General features: G+C 44.3%; 1 protein-coding gene across 1 annotated transcript; it reads left to right on the forward strand.

Moving 5' to 3' along the window:
- Positions 1-1,577: 1,577 nt before the first annotated feature.
- Positions 1,578-27,994, forward strand: KLF9 (KLF transcription factor 9). Its single transcript, XM_069476428.1, has 2 exons — positions 1,578-3,356; positions 24,602-27,994. Exons 1-2 carry the CDS (start codon positions 2,852-2,854, stop codon positions 24,829-24,831), a joined length of 735 nt encoding a protein of 244 aa, XP_069332529.1. The 5' UTR covers positions 1,578-2,851; the 3' UTR covers positions 24,832-27,994.

The raw sequence follows: 27,994 nt of genomic DNA on the forward strand, positions 1-27,994 counted from the left end.
TAAAAACCTAAGGTGATTGATGTATTCAAATTCCTGGATTACATAATCTTCAAGATACAGATTTTTCTTCTTTTCTGGAATAATCCTGATGTTAACCCTAGGGCTATGTAGTCTGTTTTACTCTTGCAATGCCAGTTAAAATGCACGTGTGAGAGGCTGTACAGGCCATGATCATAAGCATCCTGGAGAGATCCCACTAGTATTTGTGCTGGACCTTAAACAGGCAAGCAAAGGTGCAATTTCTAAGTGATCATGTATCCTTGGGGACGGAATTTGTCCCAGAAAAATCATGAAGTAGGCAAACTCTCTTGAGCTTCAGTGAATTCTTTTCTAAAATTAAGGGGATTAGACTGCAAGAACTCCAAGATGGCTTCATTTTTACATGCTATGATATACTTACCTTACAGGCACGTTGTAAAGATGCTTGCAGGGTGCTAAGTATGGGGCCTGGCACAGAGTAAGCCCTCCATGAAAGAGGGCAGAGATAATGATGCTGATGGTGATGATATTCTTTGTTGACCAGCATTGCCTTTCTATACCTTTCTTCCCCATGCAGTCACCTACGGCAAGACCTTCCTTACGCCACATTAAAAGTAAAGTCAAAATAAATTACCCTACAATTCAAATTGGGAGAGTTAATTTGGGACCCCTCCCTTGGAAAACAGGAACCTGGTGTAACTTTCCCTTACAGGTTAACAGCCAGTGAGAGTCAGGGTTGGCTAGCACTGAACCACATAGAAGCAGGTATCTCTCACACTCAGGAAAGTGAATGTATTTTTAATTAATCGTGCTGACAGTATGCTTCCTGCAAGAGACACGAGCCCTAGATTCTTTTCTCAGCTACCAGATGGAAAACAACCTCATCATTCATTCAGAGGGAGAGGCAAACTGAGTTAATCAGACTCCAAGACCCATACTAATTGTTGATCAAGTAATGCCACAATATTCAATGGTTAAGGATCTCTGGCTGGTTCCAGCTCTTACGAATCTGTTTAGCACAGTTAATATTTCACAAAACCAAAGGGCCCATTTGTTGTAAATTACAAAGAGCTACAAATCAGGAGATTTGTGGTTTCTATTGAGTTCTGTCATTATCTACCTAATAAGGTAGATAAGTCACTTCTCTGTGTCTCAGTCTCCACATTTGTAAAGTGAGGGAAGAAAAATATTCCCTTAACCATACTCTGGAAAGAAAATGAGCTAAGAATGGTGGTGTTTTTCAAAAGTCACACAAATGAACAGTTTTTGTTTCCATTTAACTGAAGGTGGGTTAAAACAGCTTCAAAACAAAACTAAAATAAGTTACTGAGGCTAAATTGCACCAGGGAAGTAGAGAAATTAAGAGGTACGACGAGAACAAAGATGGGGTGCTTCAACTTAAGAATAGGGGACAGTACAAAGACTATGCTTTAAAACCAGAACTTTCGTTAGCTCTGCATTTTTAAGATGAATTGGTCATAGTTAATGTACTGGATGGAAGAATTTTTAAACATCTGCTCCCAAAGTATGCTGCATCCAAAAACACCAACAGCAAGACGAATTGATGCTTTCTCATCTGTGTTTATTTTTGGACAACTTGTCCTGACATATTGAGGTTTTTTAAAAAAATTATAAATTCACACTGCATTTATTCATCACCCCTGTCCTCCCATCCGTATCTCACTTTTACTACCAGCGACACAAAATACAAAGATGTGTCCAGTTTCACTACACAGCCCTGCGTTTACAAGTGTCGAGAGCTTGCTTTCGGAACGCCCTTCTGATTGGCCGAGCCGATGCCAGTGACATCAACCAACTTACTTTTGATTGGAAGGCTGGTTGCTGGGACTGTAGCGTTTGCAGGAAGTCACTTAACTGTTTGCAAGCTGGAAAACCGAAGCTGAAGTTCTTTTTCGTCATAGGAACGAGCACAACTGACTAGGGAAGATGTGTCCCAACGCTCCTCGAGCTGGGACGTGAGCCGGGGTGCCCGGATCGGCTACGGGACCGAGAGGCGCTCCCAAAGAGGAGCGGCTGCCCCTGCCCTGCCTCCCGGCTGTTACCCTTTTAACTGTCAGCGTTCGAGGCTGTAGGGGTAGCACGAGGCAGCGAGACGGAACAGTCGGATTGGCCGCACGCCTCAGTTCTAGACGCACCTCTCCACGGAAGGGCCGCTCTGACTGGCAGGGGGAGAAAGTAAACAGAGTTGAATCACCCTCCCCACTGGCCAATTGGAGGGGGTTTGGTTTGTGACGTGATGGGATTCTGCGAAATTGTTACTGAGCAAGAGAATGCCGGAACGGTGCGGACCGGCAGGAGCTGGGGCTCAGAAGCCGTCCGTGGACTCGGGGAAAAGTGTCTCCTAGACCCGGCGCTCGGCGCGGCCCTTGCCACCCACGTCGGAGTGGTTGGGTGAATGTCCTAGGGCTTTGGCTCGACGGAGAGAGGCGGCGGAGGGCGTGTACCTCTCTTGCAGTTGCCTCTCCCAGCGCCTCGGGGGCGTTTTCAGTCGAATAAACTTGCGACCGCCACGTGTGGCATCTTTCCAAGGGAGCCGGCTCGGAGGGGCCAGCGCGCGCGTCGGGGGATCGCGGCCGGCGCGGGGCAGGGGCGGCGGCGACAGGCGGCGGCGCGGCGGAGCCCGGGGCCGTGGATGCTGCGTGCGGAGGCGCTGCCGGTTACGTAAAGATGAGGGGCTGAGGTCGCCTCGGCGCTCCCGCGAGTAGGAAGCGCCCCGCGCCCCCGCCCCCTTGGCCGCCGCGCCGTGCCGTGCCGCGCCGCGCTCGTCGTCCGAGGCCAGGGCAGGGCTAGCCGAACCGCCGGAGCCACCGCCAAGTTTGGCCGCGCCGCCGGGGCTGCTGTCGCCCGCACCATGTCCGCGGCCGCCTACATGGACTTCGTGGCTGCCCAGTGTCTGGTTTCCATTTCGAACCGCGCTGCGGTGCCGGAGCATGGGGGCGCTCCGGACGCCGAGCGGCTGCGACTACCTGAGCGCGAGGTGACCAAGGAGCACGGTGACCCGGGGGACACCTGGAAGGATTATTGCACGCTGGTCACCATCGCCAAGAGCTTGTTGGACCTGAACAAGTACCGACCCATCCAGACCCCCTCGGTGTGCAGCGACAGTCTGGAGAGTCCGGATGAGGATATGGGATCCGACAGCGACGTGACCACCGAATCTGGGTCGAGTCCTTCCCACAGCCCGGAGGAGAGACAGGATCCTGGCAGCGCGCCCAGCCCGCTTTCCCTCCTCCACCCTGGAGTGGCTGCGAAGGGGAAACACGCCTCCGAAAAGAGGCACAAGTGCCCCTACAGTGGCTGTGGGAAAGTCTATGGAAAATCCTCCCATCTTAAAGCGCATTACAGAGTGCATACAGGTTAGCGGCGTCGCCCTCTCCCCCGGTGCTCTGGGGTTAGTTAACCTTTGGCCGGGCAGCGTTCCTGGGCGTTAAGGACACCGCGCTCGGCCGAAAGGGTGCAAACATTTTGGATGAGATGCGGTTTAACTCTTTAAATAATTTAACTCTGCAGAAGCGGAAAGCTCACTCTCCTTAATTGTCCCCAGAGCCGCGGAGAGCCTTAAACTGGCGAGCAGAGCGAAAGCTGTGCGTGGCTTCGCGGGGAGTGGTGCCCGCCCCTCCCCTGTCCCGCCCCGCCCCCGGGACTCCCGCACCCGGCGGCGGAGGGGCCACCCCACCTGGGAAGACGCTGGCAGGGGGAGTCAGATGGCGTATCTTTTATTTAATTCCCTTGTCGGGTTGCAGAGAAGTGGCTGAAACCTAGGGGGGAAGCGCACTTTACTTCGAGCCTTTTAGGGATGACTAAGGACTCATTTAGCTGGATGTCTGCTACTTTTCAGGGCTTGCCAAGGTGGTTTTAAATTTGGCCAAGAGTCCCCTGAGAGGTTTAAAATAACACTGCTTCAGGCAGCAGGGGAGTCTGAGTAAGTAATGGTGGGCTAACTTCACGACTGGTTAGCTTCCCAAAGAGCGAGATTTCAGAGCTGGTGTCTTTTTTTTTTTTTTTTTTTTTTTTTTTTGCCATGTGACTTAGGTCGCACCCTCCACCCCTGAATCAGGCGATTAGCTGGGAGGTGTGGTCCTTGCCCGAGGTCAAGGCTCAGTAATGAATGTTGGGCGGTTCTGGAGGGCTAGGGGAAGAGTCCCTCCCAGGGAGGGCTAGAGGCAGGGTTGGACTAATGAATGTGGCTAGAAAGGCATCTATCTTACGAAATGGGCTTTGGAGGCTTCCAGGGACCTTGGTCAGCCAATTCTGTCGATTCTGTTTAATATGCATAGAAAAAGTTGGAAAGCATTCACATTTGGACATGCTGTCTAATCATCTTCAGAAAGGTTCTTTTACAAATGCTATTCTGATAAGGTAGCTTGGGGCTTGGTCCTCTCAGATAAGCCTTTTCTCTCTGTCTTATGACACCATGTTTAAGAGAGTGTTGCTGGAATTAGTTGGAAAAGTATTGTAGTTTTTTGGTGTAATAGTTTGATACTTTTATGATGAGGCCCTGGGCTGATGGTTTTAAAATGATACTTGGTTTGGAGTTTTTTGTTTTGTTTTGTTTTGCTTTGCTTTTTAAGAGAAAGGCCACGTAACTGCCTCTCCTATTTTATTTCCTTTGGAAACTGGTGCTTGTGGAGGTGGCTGCTGGCACTGGAATGAAACGATTTCCTCTGTATTAATGCAAAATCAGGTTCTGTTTGGAGTTCTCATCTAGGTTGCCACAAAACAGCACATTTTAAAGTTTGTGTCTGTAAGGTTGTTGAAAGGCGTGTGCCTGCATTGGAGGATGTGACCTTTATCGGGGCTCTGGGGGTGAAGTAGGGGTATATTAACTGGAGGGTGTTACTCACCAACAGCTGTTGGGCGGGCCTGGCTGTGTCAGCCATGTTCCCGGAGTTCAGTTGTTCTCATCGACACCCACTGCCACCTTGAGCAAAGGCATTTTCTCCTTCAGGGAGCTGCCTGGTTGTGCAGCTGGGGAGGCCTGCAGTGCCTCTGTGAGCCACCTGAGTCTGGACTGAGGAACAGGATTTCCAGCATTCTGGGCCATTCGGCTGAGTGCTTTTCTCAGGCATTTATAGAAATGGCTGCTTATGTGTGCGTGCATGCGTGCTGCTCTTTAATTCTCCATAAGGCAAGTCATTCAGCTCAGCTGTTTCAGGAGAACCTTTTGCACAGTCTAGAGTGGAAGACGAAGTGAGATGTTCATCCAGTTTTAAATACTGCAGTCTTTTGAAACTAGTGATATGGTGATTGCAGGTGTCTATGTTTTGGGGATCTCTGCAATCCTAGTGCATGGTTGAATAAAAACCTCAGCCTCTGTTAATACTGTCAGAAGCATACTTCTGCCAGAGGAGGTATGTGTTAAGGAGACTCTAAATAAGAGACTTGTCAGGGGTCTCATGTGTTTGGAAATTTCAAATATAGCTTCAAGTTAGATTCACTTGGAAGTGGGGGAAGGAGCCTCCTGATTTTCTTTCTGCTGATGTTAAATCCAGAAGGTAGACAGAGGTGGCATTTGGAGAGTCTGCATTCTGTGAAGATTTTAAGAGCTAAAATCGCTGCCACACCCCCTTGCTCACTGCAGCTCAACAGTCCCTCACATCCCTCCTGCGTGCTCACTTCCTAATAGAGCCTCATACAGCTGCCACTTGGATAGACTATCTTCTAAACCAGCTTTAGAAGTTGAATCAGTTAAACAAATTTACCTTGAATTCAACACAGCTACTTCTGTGGTGTCCTAAGAGGAGAAACACAGTTGAGGCCCACTGAGCTTGGTTCTGATTTGCCTCACTGTTTTCTAGTTTGAGATTGCAAGCAAGTTACTTTAATTCAGAGTTTGCAATGTGGCTGAATTTGCTTTGCAGATCTGTTTGGCTTGGCCAACACAGGGTTTTTAAAAATTTAATTAGTTACCAACATCTAAAAATCAGACAATTTCGGCATGAATCCAGATTTCTGGCTTCTCTGGAAAAATCAAAAGATCTAGCAATACTGGGCCTAAATTCCTGCCTAGCAACAATTGGCTTAAACCAAACATTCGTTATATAGAGAAGTAGCTCTTATTGTAATCACTTACGTGGTCTCTGTAGGCATTTACTTTCTTTGAGCCTCAGTTTCTTAATCCATAAGAAAGGAATACTACCCTCAACTCAGATTCTTATGCAAAGATAACATATATAAAGCACTAATAGGGTTCCACATACAGTATACCCTTTTTGTGTGTAATATATAGGGTGTCCTTAAAATCAGGAAACCGAGGATGAACTTATTTTTAAACAGTATGTTAGTTTACGTTTTCTAATGATATGTTCAATTTGTTTTTCTTAAGCTTCCGACCAGATATCATTTCAGGTACTGTACCTCTAAAGTTTAAGCTGTAGATCCATGGTTAATCCTAAGGGAAAAAAAAAAGATACAACAAATATATTCTTTTCCCTGTTTCCAGATTTTTTGCACACTTCGTGTATTTATTGTGCTGCTTCAGATTAACAGTTAAACCTATTAGAGTACTTCACATGATTTGTGAAGGCACATTATTTGAAAATGTAATTAACATTTAAGAAGTTTATCTTGGCCAGGCATGGTGGCTCATGCCTGTAATCTCAGCACTTTGGGAGGCCAAGGTGGGAGGATCGCTTGAGGCCGGGAGTTTGAGACCAGCCTGGGCAACATAGCGAGACTTCTTCTCTGCAAACAATTTTTTTTTTAATTAGCCAGGCATGGTGGCACGTGCCTGTGGCTCCAGCTACTTGGGAGGCTGAGGCAGGAAGATTGCTTGAGTCCAGAAGTTTGAGGCTGCAGTGAGCTATGATCACACCAATACACTCTAACCTGGGCATCAGAGCAAGACCCTGTCTCAAAAAAAATAAAATAAAAGTTTATCCTATGTCTCCTGACTTTGTGGACACCCTGCACATATAGTATAGGCAGATTATAGGTGGGGGATAACAGGAATATATCCTTTGGGGAAGGAAACAACTACGTCCTAATTCTAGCTCAGAATTGGTTCTGATCATCAGAACAGGCTGATATGGAGTCATGCTGGGTTGATGTCCAGATGATAGAAACCTTCAGCCCTGTTTCCATGCCAGGTGCCATCTTACTCTCTTTTTGGAGAGGCTTAAGTCAGCTGTCCTCAAGTGGTGACAATGGGTTGAGCTTGATGACACTGGATATAGGATTCTGAAAATCAGAAAGCCCCCAAATCCCAACTATCACACCCCAGTTCTGTGGAAAAATTTTAAAAACCAACGGGCTTTTTTTTTACAGAACAAAAGGAAGCTTATGTCAAATCCAGAGCTACCAAACCCCCAAGTGGCTGCTTCTGTTTCTCCTTGTCCTCTTTGAACATTTCCTTGGGATACTTAGCACATCTGATGGAAGGTGTCCTCCAATATGGGAAACAGGTTTTTTGGCTTCTCTAGGAATGCCCATCACTGGCCAACTCTAACTCAAGGCAGGAAATTTTGCTTATACAGGTGCCAGGTTGCCCTGTGCTCCTGTACTCTTCTCCTTTAATTACTGCAAAAGGCTTTGGTCAACTATTTGGTTAAAAAGAGTCTAGTGTCATCAGAGGTGTGAAAGGGAAAGCCCTGGGAGGCAGGGCTTCAGGGACAGAGCAAGGCCTTTGGCTGCAGGCCCTAGACTAAGGGGCCTTAGCTCTCTGGGCAGCCCATTAGGTAACCCCTGCCCAGTCCTTGCCACTTTCTCTTCTCTTCATGAGTGGAATGGAAGTCCTGTGCCTTGATCCATAAGGACACATTCACTCTGCCCATTCTTTCCAGAGGCCTCCCGAAAGTGACATGGAATGATATTTCATAACCTGGCATGCTTCATCCAAGATCTATTCACAGCTTGCACAGGTAACTTTTTCTACCTTATTCTCATTATTTCTCCCCTAAGGAGACTTTAGACATTTTTTAAATAATTGTCCTTCCATGGCATTTTAATACCACAGATGCACTGTAGAGCTGTTACGGACTATGCCCCGTTAGAAGGCCACAGACCATTTTAAGAGCTAAGACTTTTTTCACCCACTAAAGAGCTAATTTTTGCCCCCTTGGGGTGGTATCACTCGCCCCGCCCCACCCCATGTGAGAATGTCTAGAAAGGGTCTCAGGTATCCTGTTAGGGAAAGATGATAATCTACATTTTAGAAGAGAGCTAAGGGTCACATGCATATAGTTTCTGGCTATAGAGGAGGGGTTTCTAAGGGCTGCAAGAATTTCCTATAGGTTTTGCTTCTGGGTTTCAGACAAGAGGCTAAAACGTCCTTTGAACCCAGGGAGAGATGGCCCAGACAGCTCCCCAGCCCCAGCTCACTGCTGAAATCTAACCCTGGAGGTAGAGGCTGTCAGGACCCTGTGGTTTTTATTCCCAGTCCCAGGGTAGGAAGGACCAGGTGCTGTTCTTCCCTCATCTCCCCTTGTCCTTCATCATCCTCCATCTATCTGCCCTAGCAAAGACAGAGTGGGCTTGCCTCAGAGAAGCTGCTGCTGTTGGCAGGGTTACTGTTTCACAACAGAAAATACAAGTGGAGTCAAATTACAGAGTGCACACATTGTTTCCCTTGATTTTCCTCTCAAATCTTCTGTGGGTGGTGAGAAGAGAGAGGGGAGGGGTGTGAGTGGGGCCCTGGGTGGGGAGGGAGGTACCAGAGTAAATCTAGTGCTGTTTGGATGGTGACACCCTGTTACCTTCAGACACAAAGATGTAACCTGGGGGAAAAATGAATTCTTGGATTCTAAACAGACGGGTCAGATTTACATTCCTGTCTCCATTGTTGACGCTTATCCCAAGTAATAGTCATTCTGCAACTTCTGTGGGAAATTCCCAGATTGAACTTCCCAGAGAGAAACATCATATGACATATTGGGAAAGTGGCTGACAATGGTTTTCCTTAATACGTTCATTCAGAAGAAAAGTGGGCGGATGATTTCCCAGTCTTCACTCTTTCAGAAGCCCCTAAAACAATCTGACATGCTGTGGTTGGGGCCTTGATGGATTTAATTTCTGAATGCTTTATGATCATTAGCATTCTTGATTTTTTAAAAAAAAAAATCCAGTTTTGTCGTGTTTGCTAGTCTTGACTTCCAAATCTTCTGGGTTTTTTTTTTTTTTTCCTTTTTCCTCTCTCTCTCCCCTTGGCTGTTCTCAGGCTTGGAGAAAAAGCTTGCAGCACTCTATGCCTCCTACTGCTAGAATCCTCCCCCACATCCGACCCTCCCACCTTTCCCAATGTTTCTCCAGCGAGCCCAGCGCCCACTGAAGAGCGTAAATTAGTGCCTAGTAATTGGTACAAAGGCACTCCGTTTCTATGCAACACACGCAAAAAAGGAGGGGCAAAAGGAAGAAGAAAAAACACCCCACAGATGGTTCAAAAGGGAAAGAAATGAGATCCTCTTTCAGTGGTCTTTGAGCAATCCTGGCGCTCTCTCCGCCCCACTTTTTGTTGGAAGTTAGTCACTGGCCTAGGCCTAACTCAGAGCACTTGGTGGCAGCAGTTGTTAGTACCAAAAGAATAGAACTTGGAGGTTGGAAGTGACCTTGAGAGGTCATCACATCCATCATTTTGTCTGTAAAGATGCATATGCCCACCCTTCCAGAGAAATGGGAATTGTTCCATTTAAACATTTTGGGGGACTTGGAGGGTTTGGAAGCAATCACCAGGGTTCAAAAGCTGCCTCTCTGCCTTGACTAGCATGTGACTCTGGGCTTATTGTTTAATCTCCCAGAGCCTCAGGTTCCTCAGCAGCCCATGAGAGTACCGGGTAGTCCGAATGGTTTTTCAGCAGAAAATGTTAAAGCCCCTACCTTGAAGCTTGGCTCTGTGGGTGCTCAGGGGTTTTGCCCTTCATTTTGAATTCTTTCTAGTTCTTTCATTTGGATTCTTTCCCCCCATGCTCTCCTGAGGATGTCAGTCTGTGGTTAACTTTTTTTTTTTAACCTTGGTTTAAAGAGATGCTTCGTGGAATTAACCAAGCGAAAGGGCAGAGGTGGAGTTGGCCGGTGTAGCCTCTGCCCTTTTTATGAGAGCTGCGTGCACTCTGAACAGCCCAAGGCAGAGCTGCTGGGAGATTTCCTACTCCTCCCTTCCTGGAATCCTGAAACTTTAATACCTTTTTGGTGAATTAAGGCCAAGAGTAAACATTTGTCTTATCCCAGCCTCAAGCAGTCCCCTCAGCAAATAATAAGACTAACATTATTATTCATAAGGATGCGATTCCCACCGAGGGAGTGAAATGCATTTTTTTCCTACATGGGACATTCCAAGGCATTCATTTCCATTCGTGTCTAACGCCTGTTTATGATGCTGTGCCTGCAGGCTTCCCCGTTGATTTCAGTTTATCATGGTAGAGTTGGCTTTGGAATCCTGAGAATTGAGAATCTGGATCTGAGCTCTAAAGGTTCTAGAGCTACGAGAACCAGTTAGCTCACCACCTAAGCCCAGAGCCCCTGGGCCCTTGAATTTATTTATTTATTTTTTTACATGAAATTGAGAATGATCACAAATTTGAACAGTAGAAAGGAATCCATTCCTGACTGGCTAGATTGAGCCTTTTTTTTTTTTTTTTTTTTTTAAGTGAGGACATTTATTTAAATAGATTAAAATAAAGAGACTGGAGCTTAAGCCATACAAAATTAATGACAAGGATTTGAAATGCAGACAGCAGTGTTTTGTATTCAGTGGAGTTTGAAGTTTTCCAAGCTGAGCCTTCATCATTGCCGGAGGGAGTGTCTCCCGAAAGACCTGACTTGAACCGAAGTGGGAACCAGTCGGGTAGACAATGGACAAAAACACAACATCCCACTTGGAAGTTATGGACATTTTAGAACTGGAAGGAATTTTATAGACCATCTTGGCTCAAAGACATAGAGGAGGAAGAAAAGCTTTCACCATCTTTCCCTTCCGGGAGCCAGCTTTGATAAGACAATCAGAAAAGAAGAGTAAGTCCTGGCCCACTTATTATTGACCCTGTGATGAGGAAACCAGTCCACTCTAAGAAACTTGAATGTGAGGGGCCTCCAGAATGGACCTTTACCTTCAATACAGAGTCAGACAGTAGAGAGCAGTCAGAGCACAAGCTTTCGGGTCCCTCAGACATGGCTTTGAATCCTCCCTCCACCACTCTAATTATGAAAACTCAGGTGGTGCTTACATATCTCTGAGCCTCAGTTTTCTCATCTGTAAAATGGAGCTCAGTCATTATATATTTATGAAGTTATGAGGCTCAATTCAGATGAGGTATTTAAAACATTTAGCATAATGTCCCCATATACTGATTATTATTGTAGTTAAAAATAATTTTTATGTGTGGCCTAGAAGCCCTTGAGATTCCTAGAATTTTTGTTTGGAATTCCGGATTAATCCAGTAGTGTCTCATTCATTTAAATTATTTATTGAGTGACTGTTACATGCAAAAAGCTGTGCTAAATGCTGACAAGCAGGCACTATGGCTTTTGTGAATAATAGTAATAATAAGGATAACATCAAACATTTATTATATGCCAGGTTCCAGGTTAAATGGTTTACATACATTCTCACATTTAAACTCACAGCAATCCTATGAGCTAGAAAGGTACTGTTATCCTCTTTTAATAGGAGCAATCAGAATTGGAATTAGTTAACCTATCCAAGGTTACCCTGGAATTTTCCTAGTATGGTTCTAGGTACCTGGCGTTGTGCATGAATGGTTGTTGACCCAGACCCCTGGGGTTTCTGCCAGTGAGAAGAGACCTTGTGTTTCGCATAGCTCTCTTGGATTTGGCCACAAAGCCACCGGTGTTTAGCTGTCTACTTTGTGTTGTTCTAACTCTAGCTTGTGATTGGTTTTCGTGAACCTTGGTGAGTAGTGTCGGCAGAAATCTTGGACTCTGCCCACACTTACCCTGTATTTTCCAGAGTTATCCCATCCCAAAGCTGTTTCCTTCCAATTGAAAAAGAACCAGTTGGGGAACCATAGCTTTCTATATTAGTTAGGACTCTTGGTTGCAAGCAACAGAATCCAAACTTGGACAGGCTTAATAAAAAATAGCACTTTATTGGTTCAAGTTGCAAACACACCCAGGGGTAGCTCTAGTTTTGGTTATGTCTGGATGCTGGTACTCAGTGTCTGCCTCTCTGTGGCTCAGCTTTGCTGTCTTTTTCGTTTTGGCCTCATTCATGGGTGGGCTCTCTGAATAGTGGTGAGGTGGCTGCTAGCGATTCCAGCCTCACATCCTGCCCCTTCAAGCCGCATGGAAAGACAGTTTCCCATTCCTGATGATTCCAGCAAAAGTCTCAGGCATTAAGCTCCATGACTGAGCTCCAATTGTGTGCCCATCCTTGAAACGAATCACTGTGGCATGACTGGGTCACATCCAACCTCTGGATCTGGGGGCATGGGGTCACCCCTCTGGAATTACATAGACTCAGACTGGGGAAGGGGTGGTTGCCAAAAGGAAATTCAGGGTGTGCTATTTATTACCCAAAAGGGAATAAATTCCAGAGAGGCAAAACCAACACCTATTCACTCTTTCAGCCCATTTAGAATTACAGACAGGATATTCCAAAGAGCAGAATTTGACAAAATGAGGGACAAAACAGTATGACGATATTTTTTTCTCCATATATTCCTCCCCCTTGACAGGAAAGGGCTCTGAACTGTCTCTGAAGTTCAACCTAAAAGACAGACCAACGTGAATATGCAGAAGGAGATTTGCAGAAAACAGATTATTTCAACATGTATTACATGTGCTCAGGCACATACCCACAGGCCCTTCTGAATTGATGATCTAGAAGCCTTACACGGAACAAGTGTAACAGCAACAATGTGATCTTCAAAGCCATTCACTTGGTCTTAATTCCATTCTGTCCATTTTAATTCCCAGAGAAATGAATCACGTTTACATGAACATTTATTACTCTGTGTGCTAATAGATAAAGGACTAGTCTATACAGAGATGAGCTTTTATATAGCAGTTCTCATTGAGATTCAGAAGTCTATTCAGTGTGCACAATGCCCAACAAAAACACTATAATAAATCATAAGAGACAAAAAGTAGAGCTTAAAAATAACTTACAAAAACACACAAAAGTGACTTAAATCCCCATGCCACCATAATTCTACACAAGTTTCGTACCCTTACTGTTTTAATGCTCATCCAGTGAACATTCTCTCACTGAGCCAGGGGTTCCCAGCATGAAAGAGCCTGAGCTGTCTCCCCTGACCCGAGGCATTTCTTCTCAAAGTGCTGCTTGCTCCCAAATTTTCCAAACACTGCCCAGGAATATCTGCCCAAGGAGGGGGCTGCATTCCTCCTCTGAGATCTCAGGGGGAGTCAAGTGGGGCTGTTTTGTGAAGGTTGGACAGCTCTGACCTGCAGTTCTTTGTGGTCTTTGGTGACAAATAACCCATGTGAGTCAGTGGCTTGCTCCATCCCAGGAGTAGAGGGGTTAAAGCTTGAGAAACTGTTTGGTGGCGGCTCATGTGACATGTGTGAGTAGGATTTATGGTCGTCACAAGCCTTACTCTGGTACCAGCAGTGTGCTGAGGTTGATCCCAGACGGAAAATGCTAGAAACACTTGCTGGAGTAGCACTGCCAGTCACTACAAGTTCTTACGAGTGCCACGACCTAGCTGGCAGGTAGAGTAGGTGTTTGCTAGTCAGGCAGCAGTCTCTCCATTTCTGCTGTTGGGGGAACATCTTATCTTGGCAATTTAGGGTCTCAGTCACTAGTGTATTACATTTTATTCTCTTTTGGGTAAATGTTCACAAAATCAGGGTTTTTCGCTCTGAGTTGGGGTCCTTTGCCTTTTGTTCTCCTGGGAGTGATCTGTTGTTTGGTGCCCAAGGGGCTCACTATTGTGGCGTCACGGGAGGACCATCCATGTTGCCTGCGTCCTCTGACCTTGGGGTGTCACACACTAGCTTGTGTTGCTGTCCTGACATGCTGATGTCCTCTGCTGAAGAGAGCTTCTGCAAGTGGCTCTAGGTGTTAGGTCCTCACACTGTGACCCAGTCTTCCAGTGGCATTCTAACAGCATGGTTTTGGGCTCAGGAACACACGGTCCTTTTCCCCACCCTGCATTTGGAGGGGTGCAGGCACTGAGACCCCTGTCAGCCATAGCTACCCCACCCTCAGTGCCGTGGCATGGGTGGAGACATCCTGGGGGGGTTACACAGGCTCTAGTCAGCCACGGGGAAGCCCGGCAGCAGAGGCTACCCCTGGGGACTTCCTAAGCCTGTCTCTACAAGGAGAGTAAAGAGCTCTTGGCGCTTCTTAGAGGCCTCTGCGTCTGTCCTGTAAACACAGCCCCTCTAAATCTCTTTTTCTACCCCTTATTTCTGGGTGGGAGGCTCTGACAAATCAAAAGAGTTTACGTTTAAGGACTTGCATTTTGTAAATACTATTTTGAAAATTAAGGCTCAGTAGCAACTTACTCGTCCTGAAAAACTATGTCAGACTTTTCCGAGGCAATGCATCCAGAAGGAAGGGCCTGGGAGTGAGAGAATTAGAAACACACACCGGGACAGGTTCTCTCGAGTTTTAGTTCAGGCCTGGGCAATTTGAAAACCAGATTTAATCTGATCACGCACTGCTGTGCAGGGTGTCCTTGGGCAAGTCATCTGCCCTCTGCAGTTGGCTTCATGTGAAACATGACAGATTTGAATTCAATAGTCATAAAAATCATCAAAAATGCAAAAATTCAGAGTCTGTGTTCTCAGGATAGCTTTGCCATTAAGCCTTTATTTCCTATTCAATGTTTAGTGCCCAGTAGATATTTATTTTTTATTTATCTTTCCCACAAATAACTGGGCCAGCGAGAGTATCGCTAACCTGGGAATGAACCAAGCCGGGCCCGGGGCTGGTCTTGCAGGGACTAGCTGTGTGGTTGTAGGAAGTCACTTCACCCCCCTGGGCCTTTAGAGGATTGCCAGGATCTCATCCAAATCTAAATTGTGTGACTCTGACTTAAATGTGGTCTTTTATCAAACTATACCGTGAGGCAGACTTTCATTGTGTTAAAAATGTACATTTAGAGTCCAGATTTTGCAAGTCTCTGAGATGGGGACCATATCACTGAGGCATCGAGACATAGCTCACGCTGAGTTGAGAATCTAAGGAGTTAAGAATCTGTCGTCCGCCGCCTTTTGTTTGAGGTCCGCTGGGACCGCATGAGCCATCTCACAGATGAGCTGAGACTGGGGATGTGCAAGCAAAATTCAGATGGAGGCTCGCATCTTGGACACCGACGGCCTAAATGAGGAAGTGCTGTGTACGGATGTTACAGACACACACCCACTTCCCATTTTAGAAGCTAAAGGATCGGACGGGCTGCGGGCTGCTTTCCACAGATAAACGCCGGGCCCAGGAAGTGCATTCTCACACCTAAGCTCTACCGTGTCTCTGTTGTATCAACAAATAACATAAAAGGAATCCAAATCATCAGATGGAGTCAATGAGAGGTCAGGAGCAAATGGTAATATGATGGGATGGCATTCAAGCAGGATTATTCTTTCAAAGCCTATCAAGCATTTTTATTCATTCAAAACATCTACATGTGAAGCAATTTTTCTGGCAAACAGGAGGCTTTTGGTTTCTTTGTTTTTTTTTTTTTTTTGAGACAGAGTGTCGCTTTGTTGCCCTGGCTAGAGTGCCATGGCGTCAGCCTAGCTCACAGCAACCTCAAACTCCTGGGCTCAAGCAATCCTACTGCCTCAGCCTCCCGAGTAGCTGGGACTACAGGCATGCACCACCATTCCCGGCTAATTTTTTCTATATACATATTTTTTTAGCTGTCCATATAATTTCTTTCTACTTTTAGTAGAGACGGGGTCTCGCTCTTGCTCAGGCTGGTCTAGAACTCCTGACCTTGAGCGATCCACCCACCTCGGCCTCCCAGAGTGCTAGGATTACAGGCGTGAGCCACCGCGCCCGGCAGCTTTTGGTTTCTTGATTCTTTTTTTTTTTGAGACAGAGTCTCGCTCTGTTGTCTGGGCTAGAGTGCCGTGGCGTCAGCCTAGCTCACAGCAACCTCAAACTCCTGGGCTCAAGCAATCCTACTGCCTCAGGCTCCTGAGTAACTGGGACTACAGGCATGTGCCACCATGCCCGGCTAAGTTTTTCTATATATTTTTAGTTGTCCAGCTAATTTCTTTCTATTTTTTCGTAGAGATGGGGGGCGGGGCGGGGGGGTGTCTCGCTCTTGCTCAGGCTGGTCTCAGACTCCTGACCTCGAGCGATCCTCCTGCCTCGGCCTCCCATAGTGCTAGGATTACAGGCGTGAGCCACTGCGCCTGGCCTGGTTTGTTGATTTTTGAGTTCAATGTTAATTGAAATTAACAGGGAACTTTATGGAATGTGGAATTCTCTGTACCCAGAAATGGCCTGCACACCTCTTCTGTCATGTGTATTGGTGGTTCTGCACGCGAGGGCAATGGAAAATGGAAAAAAAGCAACTGTTCACATTTTGTACCTGCAAATCAGCATTGCTTTCCAGTGGGGAGGGAGGCCAGATGGTCACGGACAACGGAGTGCTTGAGGCCTGGGGTGTGGGCAGGTCTGTGTGGACGCGTGCCCCACCAGCCTGGTCCGTGAGGAATGCTCTATTGGTCTCTAATCTGTGCACCTCTTCACGATCTGACTCCTCACCTGCTTGCTAACAAGGACACTCTGGTCTGCTGTTCCTGTATGTGTAATTCCTCCTCTGAGGAAAGGTTCCTGTCTGTCCTTGTAAGAGCCACTTCCCTTTCACATAGGGAAAAAAGTAGGAGAGGAGGAGGTGGGAGTGGAGTGAGACAACAGATGTAGCATGGTCAGAAAGTTTCTGACTTTCTAACAGTGTGTTTGAGAAGGAAACAGAATGACTCTTCTCCTTTCTTTGGTCTTGGACACTTGGAGTATCCCAGTAATTTCTCAATAGAAAGTAAATCACACCCCATCCACCAACCCCACCCCCATGGAATGTATTCTTGATCAACCCATTTGTGGAACAATTTAAATTCAAACTTATCATTGTTTTTAGTAAGACTTAAATATTGAAATAATTTTTTTTTTCTGAATTTTTCTCATTATAAAAGAAATTTATACTCCCTGTTTAAAAAAAATCAGAAGATACAGGGGAAAATTACAGGAAGGAATAGAAGCTATACTTTTCCCCTAGTAAATAACCACTGTTCCTATTTTGTATATATTCCTCTAGGATTCTTTTCTCTCAATGTATATTCACACACCTATGCAGCAGATCATACACTGCTCTTTTCACTTTGCAATGGATAGCTAACATCTTTCCATTTCATTGTGTAACAGTCTGGTACCTTTTTAACAGGTGCATATTATTCCACTGTATGGATATGCTACAATGTGTTACATTGTAGTATGGATATGCTACACTAGCTCCTGATTGTTGGACATTTTAGCAGTTACCAACTTTTAGCTCTCACAAGCAATGCTAGTATCCTTGTATAGTTTCATGTCCCTATCTAATTGTTACCAGATTAGTTATTACCAAAAATAATTTCCAGAAGAATATTGCCAGATGGCCCTGGATCAATTATAAGTCCCACCAGTGTGGCAGAGGGCCTGTTCCTTCATGCCTCCAGACTTTTGAACATTTTCACCAGCCTCACAGTAACTTTTTGGTGTTTTCTTCGTTGGCATGTTTTGATTACTTGTGAGACTGAATATATTTCCATATTTATTTCTTGGTCATTAGTCTTTCTTATTTTATAAACTGCTTTTATAAATTAGGTTTTTTTTATCAATATTTGCGAGTCCTTTTAATAGTACAGATTTTAACCTTTTGTCTTATGCTGCAATTTCTTTCATTAGTTTATTGTTTTGGTTCTTAAATATTTTTGCTTATATATATTTTTCCCATGCAGAAGTTTAACATTTTTATGTATTCAAAACTGTCCTTCAAGTAGGATTTTTGCTTTTGGTTTCATGCTTAGAAAGTCTCACTCCAGGGTTATAAAAATATTCACCTATATTTTCTCTTATCTTTATGATTTTATTTTTTATATTTGCATTTATAGCCCATTTGGAATTTATTTGAGTGAAAAGTGTAAGGTCGGGATCCAGATTTAATTTTTTTTACCTGATATCGATGCCAATTATCGAATCAAACATTTTTTGCTTTACTGATTTGAAATTCTTCCTTTGCCATATACCAGATCTCTATAGTTTCTTAGGTTTATTTTCAGACTCTACTCTGTTCCACTGGTTTATTTTTTCCTGTACTGGTATTTCACTATCTTCATTATTACAGCTTTAATAATATATTTTAATAACTGGTATTGCAAGTGCTCACTTATTTGTTCTTTCACAGAATTTCCTTGGCAACTTGAGCATGTTTATTCTTCCAAATGAGCTTTAGAAATAATTTTGTCAAGTTCAAGAAAAAGAAATTCTTTGGTGTGTGTTGATTTCATAGATGAGTTTGCACAGAATTGCCATATTCACACCATTGAGTCTTATAATCCAAGAGCATGAGACGTGTCTATTTATTTTCTTTTACAACAAAGTTTTATAGCTTTTTTCACGAAGGTCCTGAACTTTCATTCTTAGGTTTATCCCAACTGATTATGATCAGTATCTAAGAAAACCATTGCTCTTTTCGTATATTTATATTTACGAATGCATTTTTAATTTATATTAGATTTTTCGGTTATTTACCTTGGATTTTCCAAATAGAAAATTGTGTCAACTGCAGATAATTTTTATTTCATAAACTTCTTCCCTCTCATCATTTACTTCTTATTTTGTTATGTGATTGTACTCCCTAGCATTTCCTGAACAATGTTAAATTGTAATAATGGGGGTGGGTGTCCATTTATGGTTTGGGCTTGACTTTAGTAGGAATACTACCTTTATTTTACTATTGACCTTGCTGAAGAATGGTTTCAGATCTATATTTTTTATCCTGTTAATGAATTGTTCTTGTATTTTCCTAAAAGCTTTTATTAGGGATGGATATTGAATTTTACCAAATTCTATTTTGCATCCATCAAGTCAAATGTGTGTGTGTCTCTGTGCGTGGTAGCCCATTAAAATGGGGAGTATCAATATGATTTTTTAATATCAAATTATCCTTTTATCTGTGGAATCCTAGTTGCTTTTCCGCAGTCAAAAAAAAAAACTATTTTTCCTCAAGAAGACTTGATGTTGTACTTCTGTAAGAAGCTATGATTCTTAAATGACATTTTTAGAGTTCTATTCTGAAAAGGAGGCCTACATCCCTTAGATTCGTTTTTTTTACCAAATTAGTTTACTTTTGCTAGAAGCAACGGAAGCTTTTGATTTTGTATTTTTGACCTTCCTGCCTTGATTAAGGTTAGACCTTTTTAGGCCTTTCTCTGGACTCGGGAAAAGGAAGATGAGAAAAACCAGAAAGGAAGGAGGTGGTATTCAGAGGCTGGGCCTCCCTGGCCCCAGGTAGGACCTTGGTGGCAGCTCATCTGAGCTCAGGGGAGCCTGCGGAGGGTTGGCTATATACAGGGAGCAAGTCCACTTGCCAGGAACCCTGGCCTCTGTCTTCTCTTAGGAGAACTCACCTCCATTCATTTTGGGACTTCACCAAGAAGAATAAGCTTCACTTTGCATCATCAGCTAATCACAGGCAGACAGGAGGCTCCCTCTCAAAACAGAGAGCATCTTTTTGTGTGAGTGCTTAGCCAGCAGGCCCCAGGCCACTGCTCTTGCACCCACCGTAGGCCCAGGAGAATTCTGCAGCCCTCAACTGTCTCTGCAGAGAAAGTCCTTTACACATTTTGTGGAGTATTCAGTAGCTCTTTTGATCAAGTTTATTTTATACTCTGAACTGAGTCAGTCGGTGAGAGGTGCTTAGCTCGTTGCTGAAAGGGGCGGGGAGTGGCCTATAAATAATGAGAGCTCCGAGAAGCTTGTGCTGTTAACAGCTCTGCTCCAGTAAAGCAAGTTTATTGTGTCACTGCCTCTGGGTGTGTTTTCCTGGGAAGGCTAGAAATGAAGCACTGGTACAAGTCTGCTGTTTTTTCCCCCTAGAAGGATGGTAACTTGTTAATGCTAAAGACAGGTTTAAGATTCTCTAAGGATAGGTGCATTGTGGTGTGATTTGTTTGGTGTGAAGAAGGCTGACCATTCTCCTTTGGAACTCAGGACTGAGCTGTGAGGGCCCGACTCAGTTTCCCCCTGGTTGTGGGATGGAATGCCTGTCTTTTCCTCCTCTGCAAATCATCTCTGGTCCCATTTGGCCTTAAATTCTGTTCCTTTCTACATGTGATGTCCCCATTCCATAGGTTCTTAGGTGAAAAACGTATCATTTTCTAAATGTTACCTTATTAGGTGTCTGTCATTAACATGCAGGACCGTGTCCCTCAATAGGTGGTGTGTACACGCTCCACTGTGCTAAAGAGGTGCAAGATTTTTCAAAGGATCCCCAAGATTGTAGGTCCCCAAGCAGAATCCAGCCTGCATACACACTGTTGGCCAGCCTGTGTTTTATATAGAGTGTTGAATTTGAACACTCTGAGTGAGGGAAGCACGGATCCCACTGTGATCTGTGATCTAATACACCCGGCTTTTTTTTTTTTTTTTTTTTAAAAACACGTCTGGCTCTGGAAGACATTTGAATTTGCAAACTCTGGTGTACACCAGGCAGAAGTTCAGATCGTCTGACTGAGGTCAGGAATCAGCCCACTTTTTGTAAAAGGCCACACAGTAAATATTTTCAGCTTTGCAGCCTGCACGGTCTCTGTCGGCAGGTGCTCAAAGCTGCTGTATTCGTGGAAAAGCAGCCGCAGATGATACATAAACCAATGAGCATAGCTGTTTCCAATCAGACTTTATATGTGGATACGGAAATTGGAATTTCATATTACTTTCTCCTGTCATGAAATACTCTTTTGATTTTTTTTCAACCATTTGGTAAAAACCAAATATAAGAATAGTATAAACCATTCTTAGCTCATGGCAGGCCACATCTGGCCAGTGGGCCGTGGTTTGCTAACCCCCTGATTTAGGTCTTTTACCAAAAAGTTCCTAATATTTTGCCAAAGGATCTCAGATAAATCAAAATGATCCTGGGGCTAGTACACTAGCAGCACGCTTCCAAGCAGATCCTTTTAAATGCTTAGAAACTGTAAATTTGAACTGTACGAGTTCTGTGAGTCCAACAAAGGCTGCGGGAGCTCTCGGTGGTCTCTGGGCTCTGTGGGTCTCCCTCCCCTCTCTCCTTGAAACACTTCAGGGAGGAGGACGCGAGATCAATGACAGCATCTGGATTGGAAGTGGTGAGAACAATCACAACATGATCGTCAAGAGGAGCAGTCAACAGTGTAGCAATAAGCTGGATTAAAAGTGAATTCAGCGGGAGTGGACTCTGGTTACACTTGAAATATATGTGAGTCTCAAGCATAAAACTTAACAGTTCGCCTGTTCCTACAGCTAATTGAGGCTTCATGACGATTTTCCGTTGACTTTCAGTTCTATAAAGCCATTTTCCGAGCACAGAGGGAGCAAGCACCTCATTTCTTTCCAGTCCCAACCAACAGCAGAGTCATCTTCTGGTCCATTTTCCCCACAGTGGGCACAGATCCCTCCAACTCAGTGAACCCCCTCTTCTTGTGACTCACTTGAAAGGAACGAGTACACCAGCCAGCGAGTAGGCTAAACCGTATTACCACTCCTCTAAGAAAACCACTTCTGATGAGTTTTTGTCCTAACAGGCATCGAGCCTTTCTCTTTCATTGTTTTCCTTTCCTCTAAGTCAAAGCAGCCTAGAGAGGGCTCCAAAAAGAAGAGAACAGCGAGTTTTTTTGGCTTGGTTTGGTTTTTGCAACCTATCACTTGAGTTCTGACCCCTCATTATTATATTTTTAATATAATATGTTTAGAAGAACATTCCCCCCATAGCCCCTTCATTGGAGTTAGAGTGGACATGGCTACAATTTAATTCTGGAATAGCCCAGAAGTCTTCTCCAGTAACCCAGTAACTTCTTAGCAGGTTTTGGTCAATATCAGTAACTTGGAGGATGAATAGACTATGTGTGTTGGGGGGAGAATGGGGGGATGTATTTAACATTTGGGCATTTACCAAATGCTTGGCAGCATGAGTAGGACAAAAGTCATACATGACATTATCCTTGTCCCAAGAAGCTAAGCCTTGTTGGCTTGTGATGAAGTGGGTAAAAATGCTGTTTATCCAACAGAACTGGCAAAAGTATAGTTTTCACCTTCTGTGTCTTTGTAGAGTTTTGGGGGGAGGAAGCTCCTTTTTATCCTTTTTGGCCTCCCTCCAGGAGTATCTAAAGGCATCAGTAACCCCTATCTCTCATCCACCTTGGGTAGGGCCCAGCATTCATTGGTTTGCTATTGCCTTTTTTCTTTTTTAAAACAGTCTTGCTCTGTCACCCACGCTGGAGTGCAGTGGCACAATCACAGCTCACTGCAACCTCAAACTCCTGGGCTCAAGTGATCCTCCCACCTCGGCCTCCCAAAGTGTTGGGATTACTGGCGTGAGCCACCATGCCTGGCTTGCTATTGCCTTTTGCTGCCATAGCTTTTCAACCCAGAGCTCAGTGAGAATTTTCACCTAGACCTGCACATAGAAAATCAGCTGCTACAGGTTTGCTTTGCCCACATTGGGTTTCCCCCAAGAACAAGTAGGTTGTACAAGGCATTATGACTATTGCCCTACTTAGAGGACAGCAAATAAAACCTTTGTCATGTATTGATTATGGAGAAAGTGATAGAGTCGTTTGGCTTTGTTTTGTTTTATCATTTCTACATCTCTTCGGCACAGGTTAAGAGAAGCTGAGGGAAATAGAATGAGTAATGTTGGACGATTCAGATGTACCATGCTGGACAGCTCCCAACCTCTGCAGTTTCTCTCTGGGTTCCCGGAAGGCCGGGACAAAAGTGGGAAAATATTCACTTCTCACACCTACCAAAGGAATGTCTGGAGAGTTCTGTGGAGACCAGGAGTCTGCATGTCCTGTGTCTACGAAGCAGCTGCTTTCAGCTACGCTTGGAAAGATGTGAAGAATAGGCAGGCGGGCGGCTCTTGGGAGCCGGGTGGTGGCCCTCACTTACAAGAGGAGCAAGAAGCGTTCTCATCCCAAAAGCTCATGCGCTTTTCTGCTTGTGTGTCCTCCCCAACGTGGACACGGGCCCTCCCCCATATCACCCTGGGGACCAGAGGAGCAGCAGGAGGTTCTCTTTGCTGGCTTGATCACTTCTGGCAGGCAGGGCTTAGCTGCATTTTAAGTGAGACACAGAGACAACAGCGTGAATCCAAGGAAGGCAGTCAGAACGGGGAAGACATGGAAACTAAGTCCTCATGGCCCACAGAGGCAGGACAGCCGAGTGGCCAAGAGCACAGGCCTGGGAGTCGGGTAGACAGGTCCATTTGTGGCTCTGCTTTCCCTTTCCAGTTGTGTGACCCTGAGAAAATAATCTCATCTTCCAGGCCTCTGTTTTTTCCTCTGTAAAATGGGGCGACCTTGTTGGGTATTTTGTGAGCATCTAGTGAGAAGGGCACGGGGAACTCTTAGCTCTGTGCCTGCACTTACGTTATTATTTTATCTTGTGAGTTCTTCTTTTATGAGGAATATGGAAGAAACTGAAATTGTTTAGTCTGGAGAAGAGAGAATTAGAGAAAGACATGATAGCTGTCTGCAGATATTTAAAGGTTTATTATGTGACAGAGGGAACAAACTTATTTTTAGTGTTAAGACAATATGACTTAAAATACGGCTTCTGCAGGAAGGCAGATTCACATAAGTAAAAGAGTGTTTGTGACCGAGATGCTCAAGAACAATCAGGCTGTCCTGTCAGGTGTGGGACTCCCCGTCTCCGGACTTTTTGCCGACAGATGCTGGGTGACCCCAGCACTCAGGAGCTCAGGAGGAGACACCTGCTCCAGGTGGGAGGCTGGTTGGACCAGATGCTGGTTCCATCTCTGTGATGCCAGGAATTTTAGCAAAGGGCTCAGCCTTTTGACCCCTGAGAGAATTCATGAAACCGGCATCTGTGTAGAACAAAACCAGAAAAAGTAATTTCCAAGGGATCCCTTGGGTACAAAATAGCAAGCTCATTTGCTTAGAGAAGATGATTGTTAGCAATTTCCTCATCGCGTTAGTTTGCTCGGGCTGCCATAGCAAAGAACCAGAGACCGGGCGGCTTAAACAACAGAAATGTGTGTCCTCACAGCCCTGGAGGCTAGAAGTCCGAGATGAAGGTGTGGGGAGGGTTGGTTTCGTCCTGAGGACTCTCTCTCTGCTTGTCTCCTTGCCTCATAGATGGCTGCTTTGTCACTGTGTCTCCACATGATCTTTCCTAATCTTCACGTCTGTGTCCTAATCTCCTCTTCTTATAAGGACACCAGTCACTGGATTAAGGGCCACCCTAATGACCTCATTTAACCTTAAAGGCCTTACCTCCCAATACAGTCATATTCTAAGGTGCTGGGAGTTAGGGCTTCAACACACGAATTTTGGGGCAGGGGACACAATTCTGCCCATCATAGTCACGTTCAAGGGATTCGTCCCTCGAGTCACAGGGATTGTTGACCTTGACCAGCCTCCAGAATTTTCGTTTGCCTTCTTGACACGGTATCCTGTCTCCATTCCCTTCTCGTAGGTGAACGGCCCTTTCCCTGCACGTGGCCAGACTGCCTTAAAAAGTTCTCGCGCTCGGACGAGCTGACCCGCCACTACCGGACCCACACGGGGGAAAAGCAGTTCCGCTGCCCGCTCTGCGAGAAGCGCTTCATGAGGAGCGACCACCTCACAAAGCACGCCCGGCGTCACACCGAGTTCCACCCCAGTATGATCAAGCGATCGAAAAAAGCGCTGGCCAACCCTTTGTGAGGTGCTCCCCAGGCAGCCAGGGAGGGATGGACCCCGAAAGGACAGAACCACTCCCGGGAACCAGACGGACACGTGGAAACCAAGCCCCAGAAGAGGCATGCTGACAGCACAGGAAGTCACCGCTCTTTGGTCAATATTCTGATTTTCCTCTCCCTGCCTTGTTTTTAAAAAGCACATTGTAGCCTAAGATCAAAGTCCACACTTGGTCCCCTTACAGAGGCAACCCTCGGAACCCGTCTCTGACTGTTGGAGGGAAGGCAAATGCTTTGGGTTTTTTTTTTTTTTCCTTCTTTTTTTTTTTTTTTCAGGGGTGGGTAGTGGGTGTGGGGAGAGGGGAAAGGCCAAGACTGGGTAGAATTTTAAAGATCCAACACTGGTGTACATATATGTCTGACTGGGTGAGTTGACCTGTGGCCTCACGCAGTGATTCTAGGCCCTTTCTGCTTGCTGTCTCTCGGAATTGTTTTCTTACCTTTTAATGTAATGACGAGTGTGCTTCTGTTTGTTTAGCAAAACCACTCTCTTGACTCACGTTAACTTTTGAGATTAAAAAAAAAAAAAAAAAACCACGCCATAGCACAGCTGTCTTTATGCAAGCAAGAGCACATCTACTCCAGCATGATCTGTCATCTAAAGACTTAAAAACAAAACAAAAAAAAAGTTACTTATAGTCAATGGGTAAGCAGAGTCTGAATTTATACTAATCAAGACAAACCTTTGAAGGTTACACTAAGTACAGAACTTTTAAACCTTGCTTTGTATGAATTGTCCTTGTTGAACATAAGCTGCACTTTTATTTTCTAATGCAGAGGATGAATAAGTTAAATACATGCTTTTGAGGATAGAAGCAGACACTCTGTCTGGCACCACATTATAATCTGCTTGTTTTACAATATCCACGTTTCCCTAAGACATCACGGCAGAGATGTGAGGGCAGAATCTACACAACAGTTGCTGAAGGAGGAGGAGGGTAGTGTTTTAAAATAATAATAATAAAAAAGAACCAATGGAATTTTAACTCTATTAACTTTTCCAAATTTTCCTGTCCTTTTAGTTAACATCATCTGTATTCTACCATAATGCCACTAAGGGAGAGGACTTTTGACTCTGTTAGGTTTTATTTGAATGAGTGCATAACAGTAACTAAATCTGGAAACACCTATTTTTTGGGGGGGAAAGGTTTGTGGGTCTCCCTCCCATGTTCCTACTAAACTCCCTCGATCAAGTGCAAGAGTTATGTAGAAGGAAAGGGAGCTGAAATAGGAAAAGAAAAATAGGCTCCTGCAAGTAGTGAGTGCCAAGGGAAAAATGCCACGGCGACTTCAGAGGGGACTCTGCAAAATAATCCCTTCTGGAGAACTCTGGAATCCTATGAATGGAATCACATCACTGTACCTTTTACATCGATATCCTCACCACTCTATATCTTGTATCTCGGTGTCTATAATGGCTGAAACCACTACATCCATGATATGCCATTTATCTGAAAGCTTCATTTTGGCCTTTAAGTGTGGCCAGAAAACTGAACTGAGTTTTCATAGTTAAGGAAAAAAAAAAAAAAAAAAAAAACCTCAAAATGAGGGGAGTCAGCAGTGATCATGGGGGAAATGTTTACATTTTTTTTTTCTTCAGAAGTAACGCTTTCTGACGATTTTATCTGATATTTAAAACAGGGAGCTCTGGTGCACTCTAGTTTATATATGTGCTCTCCAATGTGTTGTGTAAACATAGGGTGCCTACCTATATCACCTGACACGCTCGTTTCCAATTCAGAGCGAGCGTGGGCTCCTGCAGCGGGTGCGGGTCACGGCTGACTCCGACTTCCAATACAACAGCCATCACTAGCACGGTGTTTTTTTCGTTTAACCAACGTAGTTGTATTAATAGTTCTATAAAGAGAACTGCTTTTAACATTAGGGACTGGGAGCAGTCCATGGGATAAAAAGGAAAGTGTTTTCTCACGAGAAAACATGTCAGGAAAAATAAAGAACACTTTCTACCTCTGTTTCAGATTTTTGAAACGCTTATTTTAAACCAAATTTTAATTTCTGTGTCCAAAATAAGTTTTAAGGACATCTGTTCTTCCATACGAAATAGGTTAGGCTGCCTGTTTCTTCCTGAGCTCATGGAATGGTTCTGCTTGTGGTACCCTGCACGCTGCCTTTTAGTGAGTGAGGAGTTTGGGTTGCCTAGCAACTTGCTAACTTGGAAAAACTCATCCTTCCCTTGCAGAAAGAAACGAAGGAAAACAAAGCAAAGTCAGTCAAGACAATCTTTGTAGTTTCAGGAGTAAATCTATATGTGGCTTTCGTCAAGCACGTAGATGGATATAAATGCAGCAACTTGTTTAAGAAAAAAAAATGCACAATTTACTTCCCAAAAAAGTTGCTACTTGCCTTTTCAAGTTGTTGACAAACACACATTTGATATTCTCTTATATGTTATAGCAATGTAACGTATAAACTCAAGGCTTTTTATTCTTTGTGATAAATCCTGTTTTAAAATGTCACAAAACAGGAACCAGCATTCTAATTAGATTTACTCTATCAAGATATGGTTCAACTAGGACTACTAGAGTTCATTGAACACTAAAACTATGAAACAATTACTTTTTATATTAAAAAGACCATGGATTTAACTTATGAAAATCCAAATGCAGGATAGTAATTTTTGTTTACTTTTTTAACCAAACTGAATTTTTGAAAGACTATTGCAGGTGTTTAAAAAGAAAGAAAAGTTGTTTTATCTAATATTGTAAGTAGTTGTCATATTTTGGAAAATTTAATAGTTTTAGAGTTAAGATATCTCCTCTCCTTGGTTAGGGAAGAAGAAAGCCCTTCACCATTGTGGAATGATGCCCTGGCTTTAAGGTCTAGCTCTACATCATGCTTCTTTTGAGAATTCTATTTGGTAGTTATAATTACAGAAACCGATTAGTTTGTCAGTTTGCAGATAGATTTAGCACAGTACTCATCACTCTGGATAGATTGAGATGTTCTTTCACAACAGATGAATGATCTGTAACACTGTAAGATACTGATCTTTACAACTGTTTAATCAGTTTTATTTTTGTACAGTATTAGTGACCTAAGTTATTTTGCTGTCCCGTTTTTGTAAATCAAATGAAATTATAACAGAGGATTCTGACAGTAGGTATTTTGTA

This window comes from Eulemur rufifrons, chromosome 7 (assembly GCF_041146395.1).
Source record: "Eulemur rufifrons isolate Redbay chromosome 7, OSU_ERuf_1, whole genome shotgun sequence".
Classification (NCBI taxonomy): Eukaryota; Metazoa; Chordata; class Mammalia; order Primates; family Lemuridae; genus Eulemur; species Eulemur rufifrons.

Excerpts from the sequence above, each read along its gene's own strand:
- KLF9 (XM_069476428.1), top strand. The coding sequence starts at position 2,852 with ATGTCCGCGGCCGCCTACATGGACTTCGTGGCTGCCCAGTGTCTGGTT. Across the intron at positions 3,357-24,601 it reads GCATTACAGAGTGCATACAG|GTGAACGGCCCTTTCCCTGC; the intron begins GTTAGCGGCGTC and ends CCCTTCTCGTAG.